The sequence below is a fragment of the Molossus molossus genome, unplaced genomic scaffold (genome assembly GCF_014108415.1).
Source record: "Molossus molossus isolate mMolMol1 unplaced genomic scaffold, mMolMol1.p scaffold_m16_p_1, whole genome shotgun sequence".
Classification (NCBI taxonomy): Eukaryota; Metazoa; Chordata; class Mammalia; order Chiroptera; family Molossidae; genus Molossus; species Molossus molossus.
This window is the reverse complement of record NW_023425344.1, coordinates 190,118,340-190,140,558: the sequence shown is the minus strand read 5'-3', so window position 1 is coordinate 190,140,558 and position 22,219 is coordinate 190,118,340. Positions and strand designations below refer to the sequence as shown.

General features: G+C 41.4%; 1 protein-coding gene across 1 annotated transcript; it reads left to right on the top strand.

Moving 5' to 3' along the window:
* Positions 1-278: 278 nt before the first annotated feature.
* Positions 279-3,168, top strand: BCL2L10 (BCL2 like 10). The gene is made up of 2 exons (XM_036254632.1): positions 279-713; positions 3,049-3,168. Exons 1-2 carry the CDS (start codon positions 279-281, stop codon positions 3,166-3,168), a joined length of 555 nt encoding a protein of 184 aa, XP_036110525.1.
* Positions 3,169-22,219: the final 19,051 nt, after the last annotated feature.

Below are 22,219 nucleotides of genomic sequence, written 5' to 3'. Positions count from 1 at the left end.
CAAACTGTCCCCTCCAGGTTCCTAGGCCCCAGGCTGAGAGCTGAACAATAACCTCGAAAGAGGCTTCCTCTGCCTCTGACTGCTACGTGGAGGCGCGCCCACCGCTGCGCCTAGTTTTCGGGCCTCACAGGTGCAGGTGGGATTTCTATTAAAGGCTCCTCTTGGGACCTAGAAAAGGCTACTGCCTGGGCGGGGCGGGGCCAGGTAGCCCCTCCCCGGGCGGGGCCGCACCCCGGCCTAGAAAGCCGGCCCGGCTGGTCCCCGGCAGACCCCGGGCCATGGGGGACGCGCTGAGGTTGCGCACCGCGCGGTTGCTGACCGACTACCTGGAGTACTGCGCCCGCAGGCCCGGCACCGTCGCACAGCCGCCGTCCACCCGCGAGGCCGCCCTGCTGCGCTCCGTGGCCGCCCAGGTCCGGCAGCGTCACCTGCTCCTCTGGTCCCGCTACCGCGGATATCGGGGGAACCGCGTCGAGCTGGTGGCGCGCGCGGCGCAGGAGATACTTCCAGACCGCGGAGTCCCCACCTGGGGACTCGTGGTGGTGCTCGTGACTTTCACGGGGATCCTGCTGGAGCGACCGCCGTCAGGCCACACGTGGGAACTGAAGGAATGGGATGACAGCGTTGACCGGGACTGCCAGAGCTTGGTGACTTTGCTGTGCGATTGGCTCACGGGGCCGCACCGCTCCTGGCTGGAGGTGGAGGACGGCTGGGTGAGCGGGGCGCGGGACCCTGTGCGGGCGGACATCCCAGGACGGCCCAAGCGACTGGCACCCAGAGGGGCCTGACGGCGGGCGTCAGTCCCTTGGGGCGTTCGTTTCAGCAGCATTGGGACGTTTGGTGTGATGCCCGTTTTCTTATCTCTTGGGGTAGTCAGGCTGGTAGGAACCGCCCTTCTAGGTGGCTCTCTTGCTAACCCACTCAGCAGCAGCCGCGCAGGACTTGGGTTTGCACACTTTGGTCTTGCCCGCCCTGTGGGCTTTAGGGTGCGCCCACGTCAGGTCTGGACGCTTGGCTCACATCGAGATCCCCAAGCTGGTAAAGTCAGCAGAAGAGTGGTCCAGGCCGGGTGAATTCTTTCTTCTCCGCCTATTAAGCGCACCTTTGCAGAGCTCTGCAGGCGGGAGGACCGGCCTAAAACGTTAAGATGAAAAGCCAGCCCCTTCTCCCGCCCACACCCCCGGGAAGAGCCGAGGCCACAGGTGTTGGCGAGTGTGCACTGACGCCCAGTGGTGGTGCTGACTAGGCTTCCTTCACTTCCAACCCCCTGCACCCAGCCCTCAGTGGGAGCTACCCAGGAATCCGGTACCTCATGTTGGTCTCTGTGGTTTAGGCTAGAGCAGAGATTTTTCAACCTTTATTTTTATCTCATGACACATATAAACTATTAAAATTCTGTGGCACACCAAAAACTGTATTTTATTTTTTGCCGATCTGACAAAAGGTATAATTTTGATTCATTCACACCAGATGACTATTGTGTTGGCTGTTGTTATTTTTTTATTTGACAGTCAGTGGTTCTCAACCCTTCTAATGCTGCGACCCTTTAATACAGTTCCTCATGTTGTACGTGGGCGGATCTGCAGTGGGCGGACACGCCTGGAGACGGATAGAGGAGCGGTGTTTCGGCTCCTAAGACCATAGGAAATATGTGGTTTCTGAAGCTCTTAGGCGACCCCGTTTGACCCCCAAAGGGGTCGCAACCCACAGGTTGAGAACCGGTGAATTCTAAGGGAAAAGAGGTCAATGCCCCTAAATAGTCAGGTAGTCCATGATTTAAAAGTGCTTGCGGCAGACCAGTTGAAAATCGCTGGGCTAGAGGGGCAGGCCCTTGGCCTACAGCCCCTAAACGGAGCTAAAGGTCAAGTAAAGCCCCACCCTTCCGGAAGAGGGTAGCCTCTTGGGTTCCGAACTAAATCTGTTTTTTTCCTCTCATCCTTACTGGAATTGAATCAAAGACTGAAGTAACCCAGACTATAAAGTAAATACAGCCAAACTATTAAAACCAGCCATTAAAAAAAAATCCAGGGATCTAGGCAAGATACTGTAGGAAATGTAGCCTCCTATTGGCAAAATTTTGTGTTAGACCTGTGGTGATGAATTGGGTTCTATTTGTGGAGGACAGGTAGTATCCAAATCAGAGCCTTGACCTTGTATAAACTGTTTGAGATGTTAAGTTTTAACTCCTGCATTCTTCCCAGTGTGTGTGTGAGATTCTTCAATCATCCAAGCCTGTGAATGCTAAGAACTCCACCTGAGCTCCTCTGCACTTAAAAAGAAATTGATTGGGGATGGGGGGGGGGGGGGGCTGCAGCATTGTTTTTGTTCTTTTAGCTAATCAACATTGGCAAAGGAATAATCTTTTAACATGAAGAAGCCAAAATTTTCCAATTTCATAAACAGGATGCTCACCACTCTCCCAGATGCAGTTAAAATGCTAGAGTCTGGACTTCAATCCCCTTTCTCTCCACTTTTTTTAATGGAGTGGCTTGCTGTGATCACTTTCAACCTAGTGATTTGACAGCCTCCCAAATGGCATCTCTCCTTGCTCAGGAAAGAACATGATATACAGGTCTGACTCAGGAATCTTGTGAGTTTGATTCCAGAACACCACAATGAAGTGAGCATAATCTTTTTGTGTAGAGTGTCTTGCCTTCAATTTGTGTTTTAAAACAAAAACAAAACCTGCAACACCTGTGAAATGTAATAAAGTGAAGCACAATAAAAAGGTGTGCACAAGAGTAGTTTCCCTTCCTCTTGAGTTTTGGAAGAAGCGAGTCAAAAGAATCGATAGAATATTCCTGCTCTAAGTGACAAACTGAAGTGTCCCCTGGGTCTTTTTCTATCCACCATATTGGACTACTTCTTACCAATCCTAACTCATAAAAAGTTCCTAATTGCAGTTTGCCTATTGGTATTTTTTTTTTTTTACTTTTAAAATCCAGGAGTTATCTTACTTTCTCATTTCGAACCTTCTGTGTATTTTATTGACTTCTGGTTTTTTTTGCATTATGAAACCATCTAATTCTCTTCTCCCTCCCCCTCTAGGATGGCTTTTGTGATGCCTTCACACCAGCAGTTGTATCTTGGAGCAGAATGCTGGTTCAGGTTCTTCTGTCATGCTTGATGGCAACAATCTTAACCTATTTGTGGACAAAATTATTGTGAGTTGCAAACTTTTTAACCCATTTCTACCTGCCTGACTTTGACCAACCAAGTGAATTTGAGATGTGAAAGAACAGAATAGAGTAAAGCACCTTCTGAGACATATTTACCTGCATCCCTGTAAGGAGTCCTGTGGTGATGATTCAGCCAGTGTGTTAACTCCGGACAAACACTCAAAGGTGTTAAGACAAAGGCCATTGAGTGGCTCTTCTCTGCCTGGGGACAAATAGGAATCTAAAGGCTTATTGTTCCAAAGAATTGTCAAAGACACTGCATTTCATTAGATGGGAAACCTGGTGCTATTTGCTACATTTAGATAAATATGAATATGACTCTCTCATCTATCTACAATTTCATGTGTTATTGCTAATTTATCAAGGCAATGGGTCAGGGGGGAAATGGTAAAATGATATCAAAAGTGCTCCAAGTATCAGTCTAATAGAGAATGTAATATTAACACCTTTTACAAAGAATGCTTTCTAAAGCCTTTGAAACCAAATTCCTGGAGCTGCTCAGGTTTCTAGAGTTAATATTAAGAATTTATATTTCTGACTTCAATAAATTGTTAAATGTCTTCAAAGTTTTAATAAATTTATGCATCTTTTAAAAAAACTCAGTTGGTTTTCCTTGGTATTCAATAAGGCTTTATTCTTAGGAGTAACTTGACAATTTCCTTTTTTATTGTCTCTAAATACAACATGTACAATTCTTTATTTTTCAATTACAATTGGCATACAGTATTATACTAGTGTCAGGTGTACAACATAGTGATTAGACATTTATACAACTTAAAAAGTATTCACCCTACCCATCTGACACCATACAGTTATTACAATATTATTGACTATATATATTCCTTATGATGTACTTGACTATTTTTTAAATGTTTTTATTGATTTTTATTTTTTTAGAGAGAGGAAGGGAGAGAGAAATAGAAACATCCACTGAGAGAGAAACATCGATGATCAGCTGCCTCCTGCACGCCCCCTACTGGGAATAGAGCCCAAAACCCAGGCCTGTGCCCTGACGGGGATCCCACGGGGACCTCTCAGTCCATGGGAGGACTCTCAATCCACTGAGCCACACTGTCTGGGCCCCTTGACTATTTTTTATAAGTGGCAATTTGTATTTCTTAATCTCTTCCCTTTTTTAAAATCCATCCTCCCAACACTCCTGTCACCTGGCAACCATCAATTTGTTCCCTGTATCTATAAGTTTGTTTTTCTTTTATTTTGTTATTTTTTTAAGGAAAAAATACTAAATTACAGTTTACATTCAGTATTTTGCATTAGTTTCACGTGTACAGCATAGTGATTAGACAATCACACTTTACAGTGTTCCTCCCGATATTTCCAGTACCCACCTGGCACCGTGCATAGTTATTGCTATCTTATTGACTATATTCCCTATGCTGTACTTTGCATCCCCATGACTATTCTGTGACTACAAATTTGTCCTCCTTACTCCCTTTACCTTTTTCACCCAGTCTTCCAACCCCCTTCCTCTCTGGCAACCATCAATATATTCTCTGTATCTATGAGTCTGTTTCTAGTTTGTTTGTTCTTATATTTTCTTCTTTAGAATTCATTTGTAAGTGAAATCATATGGTATTTGTCGTTCTCTGACTAATTTCACTTAGCATAATACCCTCTAGGTCCATAATGCTGTCGCAAATGGTAAGATGTCATTCTTTTCTATGGTGCAGTAGTAGCCATAGTATGTATGTCCCACATCTGCTTTATCCAGTTGTCTGTTGATGGACACTTGGGTTGCTTCCATGTTTTGGCTATTGTAAATAATGCTGCAATGAACATGGGAGTGAAAATAATCCTTCAAATTAGTTTTGGGTTTCTTCGTATATATACCTTATAAGCTGCTGGGTCATAAGGCAGTTTCATTTTTAATTTTTTTAAGAACCCATCATATTGCTTTCCACAGTGGCTGCACCAGTCTACATTCCCACCAACAGTGTACGAGGGTTCCCTTTTCTCCACACATCCTTGTCACCACTTGTTGGTGACTGTACTGATAGCCATTCTGACAGTGTGAGGTGATACCTCGTTGTGGTTATAATTTGCATTTCTGTGATTAGTGATGTTGAGCATCTTTTTCTCTGGACCGCAGGCCAACTCTCTAACCACTAAGCCAAACCGGGCAGGGCTTTGAGCATCTTTTTCTAAGTCTGTTGGTAATCTGTATGGATAAGTGGCTATTCAGGTCCTTTGCCTTTTTTTTTTTCTTTTTCGCCAAGGGAGAGTGGGAGGAAGGATGGAGAGAGGGAAGGAGGGAGAGAGTGAGTTTGATGTAGTCCCATTTGTTTTTTTCTTTTATTTATCTTGCCTGAGGAGATATATCAGAAAAAAATATTGCTATGAGAAATGTCCAAGATTTTACTGCCTATGTTTTCTTCTATCTGCATCTAATGTTTAAGTCTTTAATCCATTTTGAGTTTATTCTTGTGTATAGTGTAAAAAGGTGGGTCTAGTTTAATTTTTTTTTTGCATGTATCTGTCCAATTTTCCCAACACTGTCTTTACCCCATTGTATGTTCTTGCCTCCTTTGTCAAATATTAATTGACCATGTACATGTGGGCTTATTTCTAGGCACTCTTTTCTGTTCCATTGAGCTATATATCTGTTTTTATGCCAGTACCATGCTGTTTTGATTACTATATCCTTGTACTATAGTTTGACATTGGGTAGTATGATCCCTCCAACTTTGTACTTTCTCAAGATTGCTGTGGCTATTTAGGGTCTTTTTGTTCCATATAAATTTTTGGATTATTTGTTCTAGCTCTGTGAGAAAAAAAAAAAAAAAGCCATTAGTATTTTGCTAGAGATTGTGTTGAATCTGTAGATCACTTTGGATAGTATAGACATCTTAATGATTTAAATTATTTATTTGTATTTTCAGTTTCTTCAGTGTCTTATAATTACTGAGTACACCAGAAACTTGTTTTGGGGAATTTGATGGTTATTGATGTACATCAGTTAAACTGATGACAGACATAACTCATCATTCCCCAGAAAACTTTTTGATCACAGTATCTGACATTTTGCCTCCTCTTTTTCGGTTTTGCTGGTTATAAAGGTTTGGATTGGAGAGGGCTGACTGGATCCCAATCCTTGGAGCTGGATCACTGGATTCAAATTATAACATGGTTAGGACAGGGAGGATGAATTACAAGCATTCATGGAACGGGATCAGATTACCAGGAACACAGAAGTGATTCCTGCCCCGACCAAACCTCGTTTGTGTGGATTTCTTTTTTTATTCAACTTAATTGGCTGTTCCAAAGATTTCTTCCCCCTATTTTTGACAATTGGAGCCCTTAAGATGCATGATGGAATTTTGTTTTTGCATTTTTTGGCGACCTGGAGATATATGCTGGAGCAACGTCCTTAGAAGGACTCACACGAGTAGATGGTAAACATTTAAAGGGAAAAACGGTCCTGGCCAGTTTGGTTCAGCGGTTAGAGTTTCAGCCCGAAGACCAAAGAGTCTCGGGTTTGACTCTGGTCAAGGGCATGTACCTGGGTTGCAGTTCAATCCCTGGCCCTGGTTGGGGTTGTTCGGGAGGCAACCAATCAGTGCGTCTCTCTCACATTGATGTTTCCCTCCCTCTCCCCACCTCATCTGAAAATCAATGGGAAAATATCCTCAGGTGTGGATTAAAAAATAAATGGGAAAAGGTGGTGGGGGTTGTTTAAAACAGTAAATCAGTAAGTCATTTCTAAATTTAAAGAAAACAAAATTGGAGTTGAAAAATAAGTAGGTTTCTAATTGGCTGTTGCCATTTTTTCTTTGAAAAATAAACGTTATTTTATGGGTAAATGTGGAAGTTATTTGGCTTTGTCAGTTGATTGGTTGCCTAGGGGTCTTTATACCTGTTTTGGATCAAGACAGCTGAGTGACAGGAACAGGAAATTTCAGAGATAAACAGACTTGGTATTTGGGGGTTGGCTGGAATCCTCTGCTGATTTCTGAGAAGAGTGAGGTTAGGTTAAGTTTCCTTCATGAGCCTGTGTTGATTCTCTCTTTTGTCCCTGACATAAGTGACTCCATTTTAGTTTGGTTCTACAGAACCAAGCCAGTTGCTCATATTGACCAAATCACCGCTGGCCTGCTGGGTTTGGCTGATTTAACTGAAGAGATTTAAATGGTTCTGGCAAACTGCTCAAGATCACAGGCTGTGAAAACCCTGGAAAAAAGTTACAATTGTTCTTGGTTCTAATAAATTGGTGACTGAAGAAGCTGCGCACTCCTCACGGCGCTGTATGTGTTATTCCCTGTTCAGTGATGCAGAGCTCTTACCCCCGGAGGTGGTGGCACAGAGTACAGTTGGCCAGGTAGTTAACGGATGTTCACCGACACTGAGTGGGACGGACTCCTACTGCGTTGGTGCCTTTGCGGGTGTTGTGGAGGTCATTCCGTCTACACCAGCTGACACCGCTGGCCCGAATCCCATGTCTTCAGTCACAGTACTGAGAAATCAGGAGGCCCAGGGAGAAAAAACCACAGGCACCAATGTCCCAAAGGGTGGTATTTGCAACCTTTCGAAGGAACTGGTTGTCTAGCCTTTGTTGGTTTCAGTCAGTGGACTGACTCCAGCAGCTGAACCTGCCTGGAGCATAGCAAACAACGTGGTGAACTTGCAGTAACCTGGACACATGGCTGCCTGGCACCGCCAGAGACACTGATGGCGAGGCAGGAGGCCAAGGCCGCCTTGGTGCTTCTGGTCTGGGAGATTGTTTCCTCCATGAATTCCTGGGCTTCCATTTGGCATTTGCTTAAAGTTATATTGACACCATTTAGTAAAAATATTAAACATTTGGTTTTTAAAAAATAGTGTATCTCTCCAGGCCTTCCTGGTATTGTGATGTTTGCATTTTATGAACCATCTGGACCACCTGTTTTGATTCATCCTTAGGTGCCCTTTCTCTTAGAACATTCGGGTCTGCCTGGCTATTCTGTCACAGTGCTTTCTGCCGGGTGACGGGGTAAACTAAGTTCACCTTTCACTGCTGTGTATTTTATAGTGTCTCTTCTCTCAGGCTATTGGAAACAAGGTTGCATGGAATTTTTTTGTACATAGCCTTGCACCCATGCGTGATTATGTCTGTAGGGGGGATTCCTAGAGACGCCTGAGATTGAGTCATAGTTTATGTGTATTAACATTTGGCTACTTCCACATCATTATAGAATAGGTTCTGCCAATCCAAACTTCACCAGGGTAGGGAAGGCTTAGTTCCTCGCATGCTTGCTAGTGTTAATCCATCCTAAATGTTTGCCTTTATGGCTTTTGGAGTTTGGGTCTTCTTTAGGAATGTCATCCTTGTCCCAAGACTATAAAGAAAGTATTCTGTGTCCTCAATCACTGATCCATTCCGGAATCCGTTTAGTGTAGTGTGAAGTAGGACTCACTTCTTCTAAAAGAAGAGTCGGGGTAGATATTTCAGCATTGTTTATAGAAGACCCATTTTCCCAACTGATTTGAATGTAGTCTCTGGTTGACTTGTCTTTTCTGCTACTAATAGCACTTTGTCATGACTATATGTTTATAGTACGTTTGAATATCAGATGGGATACGGCTCATCTCCCCCATTGTTCTTTTTTTAAAAATGTACTGGCTATTTTTGTGAATTGTTTAAAGTGAATTCTAAAAACAAGTTTATAAAGAATCCATTAGCCCTGGCCAGTTTGGTTCAGTGGTTAGAGCGTCGGCCTGCGGTCCGGAGAGACCCGGGTTCGGTTCCCGCTAAGGGCACGTACTTCGGTTGCAGTTTGTCCCCGGCCCTGGTTGGTCGTGCGGGTGGCAGCCACTCGATGTGTCCCTTCACGTCGATGTTTCTCTCTCTCTCTCCCTTCCTCTCTCTCTCCCTCCCACTCTATCTGTACAAAAAATGGAAAAATATCCTCGGGTGAGGATAAAAAAAAAAAAAAAAAAGAATCCATTAAATAGACATCACTTTAGGATTATGATTAGAATGGGATTGGATTACAGACCAATTTGGAAATAAGCTGTATCTTTACAATATTGTACCTTCTCTTCTAGGAGCACGTACTGCTGTTCCATTTATTTAGTTCTCTCGTGGTTTTCGTCATATAGGTCCTATGTTCATTCCTGAGTCAGAGAATCAATTTTCATGGTTACATTTATTATTTGGGTATTGCTGCCATAAAAAGAAATTTAATACAGATTCTCAATCTATTTTTGAACTCTCAGTTCTAACGTTTCTTTCCCAACATTTATATCTCACCTTTTTTTTTCTTGGCTAATTGTATACGTTAGTGTACGGTAGTGATAGTTGTCTTCTCTCTGCCAGGAATCCCCTTGATTTCCGGTCTGTTGATGGCTTTCTTTTCTTTGAGCATTTTTTTAAAAATCACTTTAGCATTTTATTTTATTTTATTTTATTTTATTTTATTTTATTTTATTTTATTTTATTTTATTTTATTTTATTTATTTTATCCTCACCCGAGGACACTTTTGCATTTATTTTCAGATAGAGTGAGAGGGAGAGAGGGAGGAAGAGAGAGAGAGAAACCTCAATGCTAGAGAGAGACATTGACTGGCTGCCACCTGCATGACCCCAATCGGGGCCGAGGACAACCGCAACTGAGGCACATGCCCTTAGCAGGAACTGAATCCCGGACTCTCTGGTCCGTGGGCTGATGCTCTAACCACTGAGCAAAACCAGCCAGGGCTCACTTTAGCATTTTAGAGGGAGGAGTTAATAAAGCCTTTGCTCAGACCACTACTTAACCTAGACTCTCTCAAGTTCATTGAGTAAACTAAGCATAGACACACCTATTTTAATCCTCTGTGGAAAAAAAATGATGATGATGATGATAATAATAATAATAATAATAATAACAATAAAATAAAAACCAATATCCTAAAGGAGAGTAGCCCTGCTGGTGCTGAGTGATGCAACTTTCCAGTTTTGGGGAGTGTTTTGACTCGAATATCTATACACAAGAGGAAGAAATCGTTTTCCCATGTGGTAATCTTGTCATTGTTTTTAGCATGTGGATGTTTGTTCCACAAACTAAGTATTCTGTGCTCATAAGAGGAAGATGATGAACATGGTGTAGCACTGATCAACGTGACAGTTCAAGGCACTCTCGCATTCCTGGGTTAAATACATTTTCTAGTTATTCTTACCCATCAGCCTCTAAAGCATTGGGTCCCTCAGATTTATGCCTCATAACCTATCCCTGCCTTGCCTACTTGGACTGATAATATGTTTGCAATTATCTTCTAAAGTTTTTCTTGCACCCTGGCTGGTTTAGCTCAGCAGTTAGAACGTCAGCCCGCGGACCAATGAGTCACATGTTCGATTTTGGCCAAGCACACGCACCTTGGTTGCGGTTCATCCCCGGCCCTGGTTGGGGTGGTGCAGGAGGCAACCAGTCGACATGTCCCTCTTACATCGATGTTTCTCTCTCTCTCCCCCTCTCCCCCTCCCATTCTATCTGAAGATAAATAGAATAATATCCTCAGGTGAGGATAAAATAAAAATCAAATTTTCCTTGCATTTTTAGCTTCTAGCTGGGCACTTCCAGGTAAACGCTGTTTGCTTCAAACACATCACTTTTTTTCCAGTTGGACTTTCTGTATAAACTTGGGGTCCTTTTGGACACACACCCCCTTCCCTACACACATACACCCAGTCTCCCTGTTGCTTTTTCCAACCACACTGCTATCACTTCCGGGATGGACTCTTTTCCTCTGTTCATCAGAAAGTTCTTCATTCTCCCTCTGGAAGCCCTTCCTCCTCTGTTCCTTTATGACCTTAACGCCTCCTCTGATCACTTTTCATCTTTACAGACACCAAATCCTGCCCCTCTGCTACCGGGACTAAGCAGTACCGGACTGCTCAGCACTATATCCTTGTTCAAAATCTTTTTATTTTTTTTGTCTTTATTTTTCAATTATGGTTGACATACTATATTAGTTTTGAGTGTACAACATAGTGATTAAACCTCATGAAGGGATCTCCCTGATAGGTCTAGTACCCATCTGACACCATACATAGTTATTACAATAATATTGACTTATGCTGTACTTGACATTCCCACGACTGTTTTTAAAACTGGCGATTTGTACATCTTATTTCTCTGTCCGACTTATTTCACTTTGCATAATATCCTCTAGGCCCATCTTGTTGTAAATGGCAAGATTTTATTCTGTTTTGTGGCTGACTAATATTCTGTTGTGTATATGTACCACATCTTCATCGTTTTGTCTGTTGATGGGTGCTTAGGCTGCGTCCATATCTTGGCTACTGTACAGAACACTGCAGTGAACATAAGGGTTCATATACTTTTTGAATTGATGTTTGGATATTTTTCCATTGATTTTTTTTTTTCCAGATAGATTTGGAGGGAGGAAGAAACATCAATGTGAGAGATACATATCAATTGGTTGCCTCTCACACTACACCGACCAGGTATTGAACCCACAACTGAGGTACATGCTCTTGACCAGGAATGGAACCCACAGTTCTTCAGTCAGCGGGCTGATGCTCCAACAGATGAGCCAAACTGGCCAGGGCTTGCTTTTTTTTTAGGAACCTCCATAGGGTTTTCCATAGTGGTTGCACCAATTTACATTCCCACCAACAGTGCACAAGGGTTCCCTTTTCTCCACATCCTTGTCAACACTTATTTCTTGACTTTGTCATACTAGGCATCCTGACAGGTGTGAGGTGGTACATCATTGTGGTTTTGATTTTCATTTCCCTGATGATTACTGATGTTGAACATGTTTTCATATGGCTGTTGGTCATCTGTATGTCCTCTTTGGACAATTGTCTATTCTGGTCCTTTGCCCCTTTTTTAATTGCATTGTTTGGGGGGGTTTATTTTGTGTGTGTGTTAAGTTGTATGAGTTCTTATATATTTTTGATAGTAACTCCTTGTCAGATAATCATTAGCAAATATCTTCTCCCATTCAGTAGGCTGTCTTTTATTTTGTTGATGGTTTTCTTTGCTGTGCAAAAAACTCTTTAGTTTGATGTCATCTCATTTGTATATTTTTCTCTTTTGTTTCTCTTGCTCAATGAGACATATTCAAAAAATATGACTAAAAGCCATGTCAAAGAGTTTACTGCCTATGTTTTCTTCTAGAAGTTTTATGGTTTTAGATCTTTAATCCATTTTGAGTTTATTCTTGTATTTGGTGTAAGAAAATGATTGCTTATTTTTTGCTTATGTCTGTCCAATTTTGCAACACTGTTTTTTTGAAGAAACTGTCTTTACCCCAAAGGAGGTATATTCTTGCCTCCTTTGTCATAGATTAATTGACTATATAATATGGGTTTATTTCTAGACTTTTTTTTGGTGTTGAATGTATGACAGCCTTGTCTTGTTCCTGATCTTAAAGACAAAGCTTTCAGTTTTTTACCATTGAGTATGATGTTAGGTGTTGCTTTGTCATATATGGCCTTTATTATGTTGAGGTACATTCCCTCTACCCCAAATTGCTGAGAGTTCTTTTTTTATTGTAATGGGTGTTGGATTTTGTCAAATGCTTTTTTAGCATCTACTGATATGGTCCTATGATTTGTATGCTTCATTTTATTCATGTGGTATATCATGCTAATTGATTTACTGATATTAAACCAGCTTTGTACCCCAGGAATAAATCCCACTTGTTCATGGTATATGATCTTTTTCATGTATTGCTGAATTCAGTTTGCTAATATATTGTTGAGGCCTTTTGCATCTATGTTCATCAGGGATATTGGCCTATAATTTTATTCTTTTGTGGTGTCTTTGGTTTTGGTATGGAGGTAATGCTGGCCTTGTAAATGAGTTGTGGAGCCTTCCATCTTCAATTTTTTAAATAGTTTCTGAGGGATAGGTACTAATTCTTTAAATGTTTGATGAAAGGCCTGTGAAACTAATGGTCCAGGGTTTTTGTTTTTTGGGAGTTTTATTACTGATTTGATTTCTTTAGTTGTTATCGGTCTGTTCAGATTTTCTGTCTCTTGATTCAGCCTTGGAAGATTATGTGTTTCTAGGAATGTATCCATTTCTTCCAAGCTGTCCAATTTATTGGCATATAACTGCAGTATTTCCTTATAATCCTTTGTGTCTTTGTGGTGGTCGATTTTTACTTCTCCCCTTTTATTTCTGAATTTACCTATCTGGGTCCTCCTTTTTCTTGATGAGTTGGGCTAAAGGCTTATCAATTTTGTTTATCTTTTCAAAGAACCAGCTCTTAATTTCATTGTTTTTCTATTGTTTTTTGTTTTAAACTCTCATTTATCTCAGCTCTGATCTTTGTTTCCTTCCTTCTACTCACTTTGGGCTTTCTTTGTTCTTTTTCAAATTCCTTTAGGTGTAAGGTTGGATTGTTTATTTCTGATTTTTATTTCTTGAGGTAGGTCTACATTGCTATAAATTTCCCTCTTAGAACTGCTTCAGCTGTGTCCCATAAATTTTAGTTCATTATGTTTTTATTTGCATTTGTCTCAAGGTATCTTTTAATTTCTTCCTTGATCTCATTGTTAACCCATTCATTGTTTAGTAGCATGTTATTTAGCCTCCATGTGTTTGTGTGTTTTTCAATGTTTTTGTCATTGATTTCTAGTTTCATACCATGCGATCAGAGAAGATGTGTGATATGATTTCAATCTTCTTAAATTTGTTGATACTTGTTTTGTGGCGTAACATGCGGTCTATCCTGGAAAATGTTTTATGTGCACTTGAGATAAATATATATTCTGCTTTTGGGTGAAATGTCCTAAAAGTATCAATTAAGTTCATCTAGTCTAATGTGTCATTTAAGGCCCCTGTTCCCTTGTTGGTTTTCTGTCTGGATGATTTATCCATTGATGTCAATGTGGTGTTAAACTCCCCTGCTATGACTATATCACTGCTTATCTCTTCTTTGATGTTCATCAGTGTTTGCTCTATCTATTTAGGTGGCCCTACCTAAATAGGTAGGTGAGTAGTAGATATTTGAGTGAGTAGATATTTATTGCAAGTTATGTCCTCATGTTGGATTGATCTTTTTATCATAATGAAATGTCCTTTTTTGGTTGTTATTACATCCCTTATTTTATTTTTTTGCAACTTTTATTAATTTATTTTTTTTACAGATGTTTCTTCTCCCCCTCTCCCCCAGATACCCTCCTCCTGATCCCCCACCCCCACCCCAGCATTGTTGTCTATGTCCATTGGTTGTGCATACATGCATGTAAGTTCTTTGGTTTATCTCATCCCTCTCCCCGCCCCCTCCCACCTCTGAGGTCTGTCAGTCTGAACCTTACTTCTTTCTATGTCTCTGGGTCTATTTTGTTCTTCAGCTTATTTTATTCATTATACTCCACAAATAAGTGAGATCGTATGGTATTTGTCTTTCTCTGATTGGCTTATTTCACTTAGCATAGTGCTCGCCAGGTCCCTCCATGTCATTTCAAAGGATAAGAGATCTCTTTCTTATATCTGCATAATGTTCCATTGTGTATGTACCACAGCTTTTTTATCTACTCATCTATTGATGGACACTTGGGCTGTTTCCAGATCTTAGCAATTGTAAATAGTGCTGCTATGAACATAGGAGTGCATATATTCTTTCTGATTGGTGTTTCAGGCTTCTTAGGATATATTCCTAGAAGTGAGATCACTGGGTCAAATGGCAGTTCAATATTTAACTTTTTGAGGAAACACCATATGGTTTTCCATAGTGGCTGCACCAGTCTGCATTCCTACCAGCAGTGTACTAGAGTCCCCTTTTCTCCACACCCTCGTCAGCACTTGTTCTTTGATGATTTGTTGATGGCAGCCATTCTGACAGGTGTGAGGTGATACCTCACAGTCATTTTAATTTGCATCTTTGTGATTAGTGACATTGAACATTTTTTCATATATCTCTTGGCCATTTGTATGTGCTATTTGGAGAGGTGTCTATTTAGGTCCTCTGCCCATTTTTTAATTGGACTCTTTGTCTTCCTTTTGTTGCTGGATGTTGTTTTTAAATTCATTTAGATTTATGCCCTGGCTGGTTTGGTTCAGCGGTTAGAGCGTTGACCTGCAGTCCAGAGAGACCAGGGTTTGGTTCCTGCTAAATTCATTTAGCCTATGTCTTTTGATTGGCGCATTTAGTCCATTTACATTTAAAGTAATTATTGGTAGGTATGTAGTTATTGCCATTGTATTGTTTTCTGATAGGTTTTGTAGTTCTTCGCTGTTCCTTTATTTTCTTGTTCTCTTATATGTTGATGACTTTCTATAGTGTTCTATTTGGATTTTTTCTCTTTATTTCTTATATATCTCTTGTACATTTTTGGTTTGTGATTCCTATACACCAAGCTATGTTTATAGCAGTCTATTTTAAGTTGATAATTAAGTCTGAACACATTCTAAAATCACTCCCTCTACATTTGTTCTGTCATTATTTTATTCTATTGTGTGTATTCCTTGATTTATTGTAATTACACATGATCTTCCTACTTTTGCCTTTTAACATTTATATCAGCTTTATTATTGATTGATCCACTGCTTTTATTATGTTTGCCTTTTAATAATTTTTTATTCATTTTTTAGAGAAAGAAAGGGAGAGGGAGAATGAGAGAGAAGAACATCCATGTGAGAGCACCACATTGATCAGCTGCCTCCTGCACACTCCCACTGGGGATCAAGCCTGCAACCTGGGCATGTGCCCTGAGCAGGAATTGAACCAGCAGCCCTTTGGGACAATGCCAGCCAACTGAGCCACACCATCCAAGGTTATGTGTTTGCCTTTGTCAGGAATTTTTTTCTTTCCTATATTTTCTTATTTTTTAAATCTTTTCTTCATAGAGAAATGCCATTAACAGTTCTTGTGATACTGAAATGAACTCCTTTAGTGTTTTTCTTGTCTGGGAAACTCTTTTTCTCTCCTTCTATTGTGAATGATAGCCATGCTGGGTAGAGTAATCTTGGTTGTAGGTACTCGCTTTTCATCGCTTCTGTCCTGCAAAATTTCTGTTAAGAAATCAGCTCACAGTTTGATAGGAACTCCCTTCTACTCACTTTCTACTTTTAAGATGCTTTCTTTGTCATTTTAATTATGATGTGTCTTGGTGTGGGCCTCTGTGGGTTCATCTTGTCTGGGACCCTCTGTGCTTCCTGAACTTGTGTATCTATTTCCTACTGCAGGTTACGGAAGTTTTCTGTCATTATTTCTTCAAATCCGTTTTCAACCCTTGCTCTCTATCCTCTTTCCAGTACTCTTATGATGTGGATGTTAGTATGTTTGATGTTGCCCCAGAGGTACCTTAAACTTTCATTAAATTTTTTTTTTCGTTTTGCTGTTCTGATTGGGTGTTCTTTGCTCCTTGTCTTCCAGGTCAGTGATCATCCGCTTCATCTAACCTACTGATTCCCTCTGAGGTATTCTTCATTTCAGTCAGTGGAGTGTCCATTTCTGACTGGTTCTTTTTTATGTCTTCTCTCCATTTTTATATTTCTTATCGCTTTGTTAACGTTCTCACTGAGTTTACTCTTTCCCTAGGATCATTAAGTGTTCTATAACCAGTATTTTGAACTCTGCAACTAGTACATTGCTTGTCTCCATTTTATTTAGTTCTTTTTCTGGAGTTTTGTCCTATTCTTTTATTTGGGACATGTTTCTTCTTCTCATTTTGGATGCCGCCCTGTGCTTGTTTCTGTGTATTAGGTAGATCTACTACTTGGCAAGGTGGCCTCATGTGGTAGGTGTCATATGGGGCCCAGTGCTGCCCTCTTTCTGGTCACATGAGCTGGATACCCCAGATTTGCTCCATGTGTGGGTTGTGTGTACTCCTGTTGTAGTTGAGCCTTGATTACTGTTGGCACGTCAGCAGGTGGGATCGACTCTCAGGCTCACTGGCTGTGAGGAATGGCCATGACTACATGGGACCACTCCACGGAGTGGGATTTGCTTTTGAGGGGCTCTGGTGCCTGTTGAATCAGGGCTTTGGGTGTGTCGTTTGTGGAGGTGGTTGGGTGGTATTCTGAGGTGGTCTGAAGCCTGACACCACCTATGTGTGTTAGTTCTGGGGCCTCTTGGGAGGGACTGTGGTGCAGGCCTAGTTCAGCTGCTGGCCCAGAGCCACCTGGTAGGTGCTACAAAGTGATCTGCAGTTGGTTGCCACCTGTGCTCGGCTTGGAGGCACCCAAAGAGGTGAGGCTGCAAACCAAAGCCGGCTGCTACTAGTGCCGGGTTTGGGACCACTTTGAAAAAGGTATGGGGCAAACTGAGGCCAGCTATTTTGGGAGTTTTCTAAAATTTCTCAAAGGTTTACAAAGTCTGCAGTGTGAACCAAAGAAGGCTGCTTGTGTGAAAAAGCTGCTAGAAGAGGTTTGGGGCACATGAGGTGGTTGGGGTCTCAGGGAATCTCCAGGGCAGGGTGAACAGTGTGAGCCAAGTTAATGGAGAACTCCGATTTGGTGCTCACCTGTGCCTGCCCACAGGCCAGAGGAAGGCTCAGCAAAGAAACAATGGTGTCTGCCAGCACTTCGGTCCCCAGGCAGAGCTGCCCTGATCCCTGTCCCTCCAGTCCTTGCCCTGAAGCCGGTCAATTCAGCTCCTCCCCATATGTCCCTGGTGCTTTTTGAGCTGCCGCCCCAGCACTGGAGCTCAGAGTGAGTGAATTTGATTGAGTTTGTGTGCAGGCCCTTTAAGACCTGCAGTGCCTAGGTCTCCAACAGCTGCAGTCCTGGCTCATTTTCACAGCCAGATGTTATGAGACTTCTCTGCCCTGCAATGGAGCCCTGCGTTGGGGAGCCAGGGTGCGGCTAGGACTCCTTGCTCTTCAGGGAGACTCCCTCAGCAGCCAAGATATTCTTTTCTCCCCCACCCCAATGCAATGAGACTTCATTCTGAAGTTATCAAAAAGAACAGAGATGCTCCACAGAGATGCATGCAGCAGGGGAGGGGCTCAGACAGGGGGCCTGTGCTTCCTATGCAGGATGCAGGGGGGTGGGGGCTCCAGGTGTGTCTGCCCATCTATCTGTGGGCCTGTGTGTGTGTGTGTGTGTGTGTGTGTGTGTCTAAAGAAGACAAAATACACAGAGGGGTCTGTGGGTCTGTGCTCATCCAAGTGCTGAAAGGCCCTCACAACTGGGGGCTGGAATTGGGAGGTTTTCCTTTTGCAGCATGGCCTCTAGGTGGAAAAAAAGCCAAAGCAGGAAGAGTGGAGGCCCTCCTGCAGGGAAGGATGGCTCAAAGAAGCTTTTTGCTTACCCTTCTGCCCCCTCCCACCCCAATCCTTCTCTCCCCTCCAAATAAAACCACTGGCTTCTCACCTGGGCTTGGTTTCCCCCCTTCCTCTCTCTCTCTCTCCTTTTTTTTTTTATCCTTACCCAAGGACACTTTTGCATTTATCCTCAGATAGAGCTGGAGGAAAAGAGCGGGGAAGAGAGAGAGAGAAACATCAATGTGAGAGAGACACATCGACTGGTTGCCACCCACACAACCCCAACTGGGGCTGGGGACAAACTGCAACCGAGGTACTTGCCACCAGTGGGGACCAAACCTGGGACTCTCTGGTCCACAGGCCAATGCTCTAACCACTGAGAAAAACTGGCCAGGGCCCTCTCGTTTTTTAAACCAAGACCTGCCTGTTCTGGGTCTCCACCCCTCCCACCAATCTCAATATGGTTTATATCCTTAATTATATGACTTCTGTCTAGTCAGTCTCCTAGTGGTCCTCAGTGATGGTTGTTCTATACTTTCGTTGTAACTTTGTTGTCGTGGAAGGAGGTAAGCACAATGTTTACCTACTCTGCCATCTTGACTTTATGGATTCCCCAAGGCCTACAATGGAACCCGTCCAAATTCCCTAGAAGGGCTTTTCCTCGTTCCTCCCTCATGTTCCTGCCAGTCACTGTCTTTCCTGTCTCTAAACCATTTTTTTGTTTGTTTATGTCATTTAATACGAGCATTGAAGCATTTCAACAAGTGAAAAAATACTGCAATACCCATATTACATTTAATCTCTTCAGTGAAGTTTCAAGAAAACGTGTTTCCTCTTAGTGCTAAGCACTCTGGATTTCAGTGCAGGCTTCAATTGCTGCTTTGTATTTTAGCTCTTACCTTACTTACCATTCTCATTCCCCCCTCTCATCTCTATCAAATGGGCTGCAATTTTTAAGACAAGTGCAAATTCCTGTCTTCCATACCCCACCTCATTATTAACACACAGCTAAGCAATAAGGTGTTCAGAACACTTAATAATGAACCTTCAAGAGCTTTTTAATTGAGGTGTTTTTGACAGACAGACAACATTGTTACTTTCAGGTATACAACACAGTGATTCCTTACTTGTACATATATTGCAAAATGATTACCACAAGTTTTGTTAACATCCATCACCCCACAAGGAAACATTATTTCCCTTGTGATAGAATTTTTAAGATCTACTCACTTAGTGAACTTTCAAATATGCAATACAATATTGTTAACTATAGTCGCCATGCTGTGTGTTACATCCCTGTGACTGACTTTATAACTTTGTACCTTTGGACATTCTTCACCCATTTCCCTCATGGCCAAACCCCTGCCTCTGGCAACCACCATCCTGTTCTCTGAATCTATAAGCTTGTTTTTGTTTTTCAGATCTCACATGTGAGATCATAGGGTATTTGATAACTGTCTTCCTCGCAGTTATTTTTACTTAGAATTATGTTCAAGTTCCATCTGTGTTGTTGCAAATGGCAAGATTTCCTTCTTTCTTTTGGCTAAATATTTAATTGTATATGTATATGTATATATGAGTGTGATACACATTCTTTCATTGATGGGCATTTTGGTTGTTTTCATATCTCAGCTACTGTAAATAGAGCTGCAATAAACATAGGGGAGTATGTATCTTTTTGTTAGTTTTCCTTTTTTGGATAAATACCCAGAGGTGGAGTTGCTGGATTCAATGGTAGACCTATTTTTAATTTTTTGAGGAGCCTCCATACAGTGTTCCATAGCCTTTCTAGTTTACATTCCCACAGCAATGCAAATGCACCCTTAGCTCTACATCCTCACCAACACTTGTGATTTCTTGTCTTTTTTATAATAGCCATTCTAACATAACAGGTGTGAAATGATATTTTCTTGTTTTTTATTTGCATTTATTTTATTAATAGGTATTGAGCATCTTTTCATGTACATGTTGGCCATATGTATATCTTCTTTGGAAAAATGCCTATCAGACCTTGTGCTCATTTTCAATCATTGTTATATTTTTGTTTGTTTGAGCATCTTTTCATGTACATGTTGGCCATATGTATATCTTCTTTGGAAAAATGCCTATCAGACCTTGTGCTCATTTTCAATCATTGTTATATTTTTGTTTGTTTGTTTTGCTGTTGAGTTGTATAAGCTTTTTATATATCTAATAAGGGGTTAACATCCAAAATATATAATTTGTTTTAGTTGGTTTTGATTTTGGTGTCAAAGCCACAAAAAATTAACCAAGACTGATATCAAGGAGCTTACCAGTATTTTATTCTAGGATTTTGTGATTTCAGGTCTTATATTTACATCTTTAATCCATTTTGAGTTAATTTTTATGTATTGTTTAAGATAGTGGTCCAGTTTCATTGTTTTGCATGTGACTGTCCAGTTTTCCCAACACCATTTATTGAAGAGACAGACTGTCCTTTCCCCATTGTATATTCTTGGCTCCTTTATCATAAATTGATCATATACATGTGAGTTTATTTCTGGGCTCTATTCTGTTCCATTGATCTATGTGTCTGTTTTTGTGCCAATACCAAGCTGCTTTGATTACTATCACTTTGTAATATAGTTTAAAATCAGGAAGCATGATTCTTCCAGCTTTGTTCTTTCTCAAGATTGCTTTGGCTATTTGGAGTCCTTGTGGCTATGTATAAATTTTAGAATTGTTTGGTTTCTTTCTGTGGAAAAAAAAAAAAAAGCCTTTGGAATTTTTTTCTATTTTTTAAAAAATGTTTTCATTGATTTTTTATTTTTATTTTTTATTTTTTTTAGAAAGAGGAAAGGAGGAGAGAGAGAGAAAGAGAGAGAAACATTGGTGTTGGAGAGAAACATCAATCAGTTGCCTCCTGCATGCTCCAAACTGAAGATAGAGCCTGTAACCCGGGCATGTACCCTGACCAGGAATCAAACTGGGACCTCTCAGTCCACAGAACAATGCTCAATCCCCTGAGCCGCACCAGCCAGGCTGAAATTTTGATAGCAATCTACAGATTCTATTGCAATTCCTTTGAGTAGAATGGACATTTTAACAATGTTAATTCTTCCAATCCATGAGCACAGAATGTCTTTCCATTTATTTGTGTCTCCAATTTCTTTCATCAGTGTCTTAGTTTTTAGTGTACAGGTCTTTCGCTTCTTGGTTAAATGTATCCCTTGGGTTTTTTGTTTGTCTGTTTTGTGTGTTTTTTGTTTGTTAATCTTCAGCTGAGAATATTTTCCCATTGATTTTTAGATTGGGAGGGAAAACACCAACATGGAGAGACACATTGACTGGTTGCCTCCTGCACACCCCTGACCTGGGCTGGGGAACAAACCTGGAACCCATGTATGTGCCCTTGACCGTGGAATTGAACCCATGACCCTTTGGTCGAGGGCTGTGGGTCTAAATGCTGAGCCAAACCAGCCAGGGCTATTTTTTTTTTTTTTTTATCCTCACCCGAGGACATTTTTCCATTTTTTGTTTAGATAGAGCGGGAGGGAGAGAGAGGGAGAGAAACATCGACGTGAAGGGACACATCGAGTGGCTGCCACCCGCACGACCAACCAGGGCCGGGGACAAACTGCAACCAAGGTACGTGCCCTTAGCGGGAACCGAACCCGGGTCTCTCTGTACCGCAGGCTGACGCTTTAACCACTGAGCCAAACCGGCCAGGGCTTTTTTTTTTTTTTTTTTTTGATGCAGCTGTAAATACGGTTGCTTTCTCAATTTCTCTCTGATAATTCATTGTTAATATATAAAAATTCAACAAATTTCTGTATATTGATTTTTGTAGTTTGCCACTTTACTGAATTCATTTATTAGTTCTAACAATTTTCTTTGTGTGGAGTCTTTAGGAGTT

Bases quoted from the DNA above. Each gene is read 5' to 3' on its own strand.
- BCL2L10 (XM_036254632.1), top strand. From the start codon at position 279: ATGGGGGACGCGCTGAGGTTGCGCACCGCGCGGTTGCTGACCGACTAC. The intron at 714-3,048 runs GTGAGCGGGGCG...CTCCCCCTCTAG, and splicing joins TGGAGGTGGAGGACGGCTGG to GATGGCTTTTGTGATGCCTT.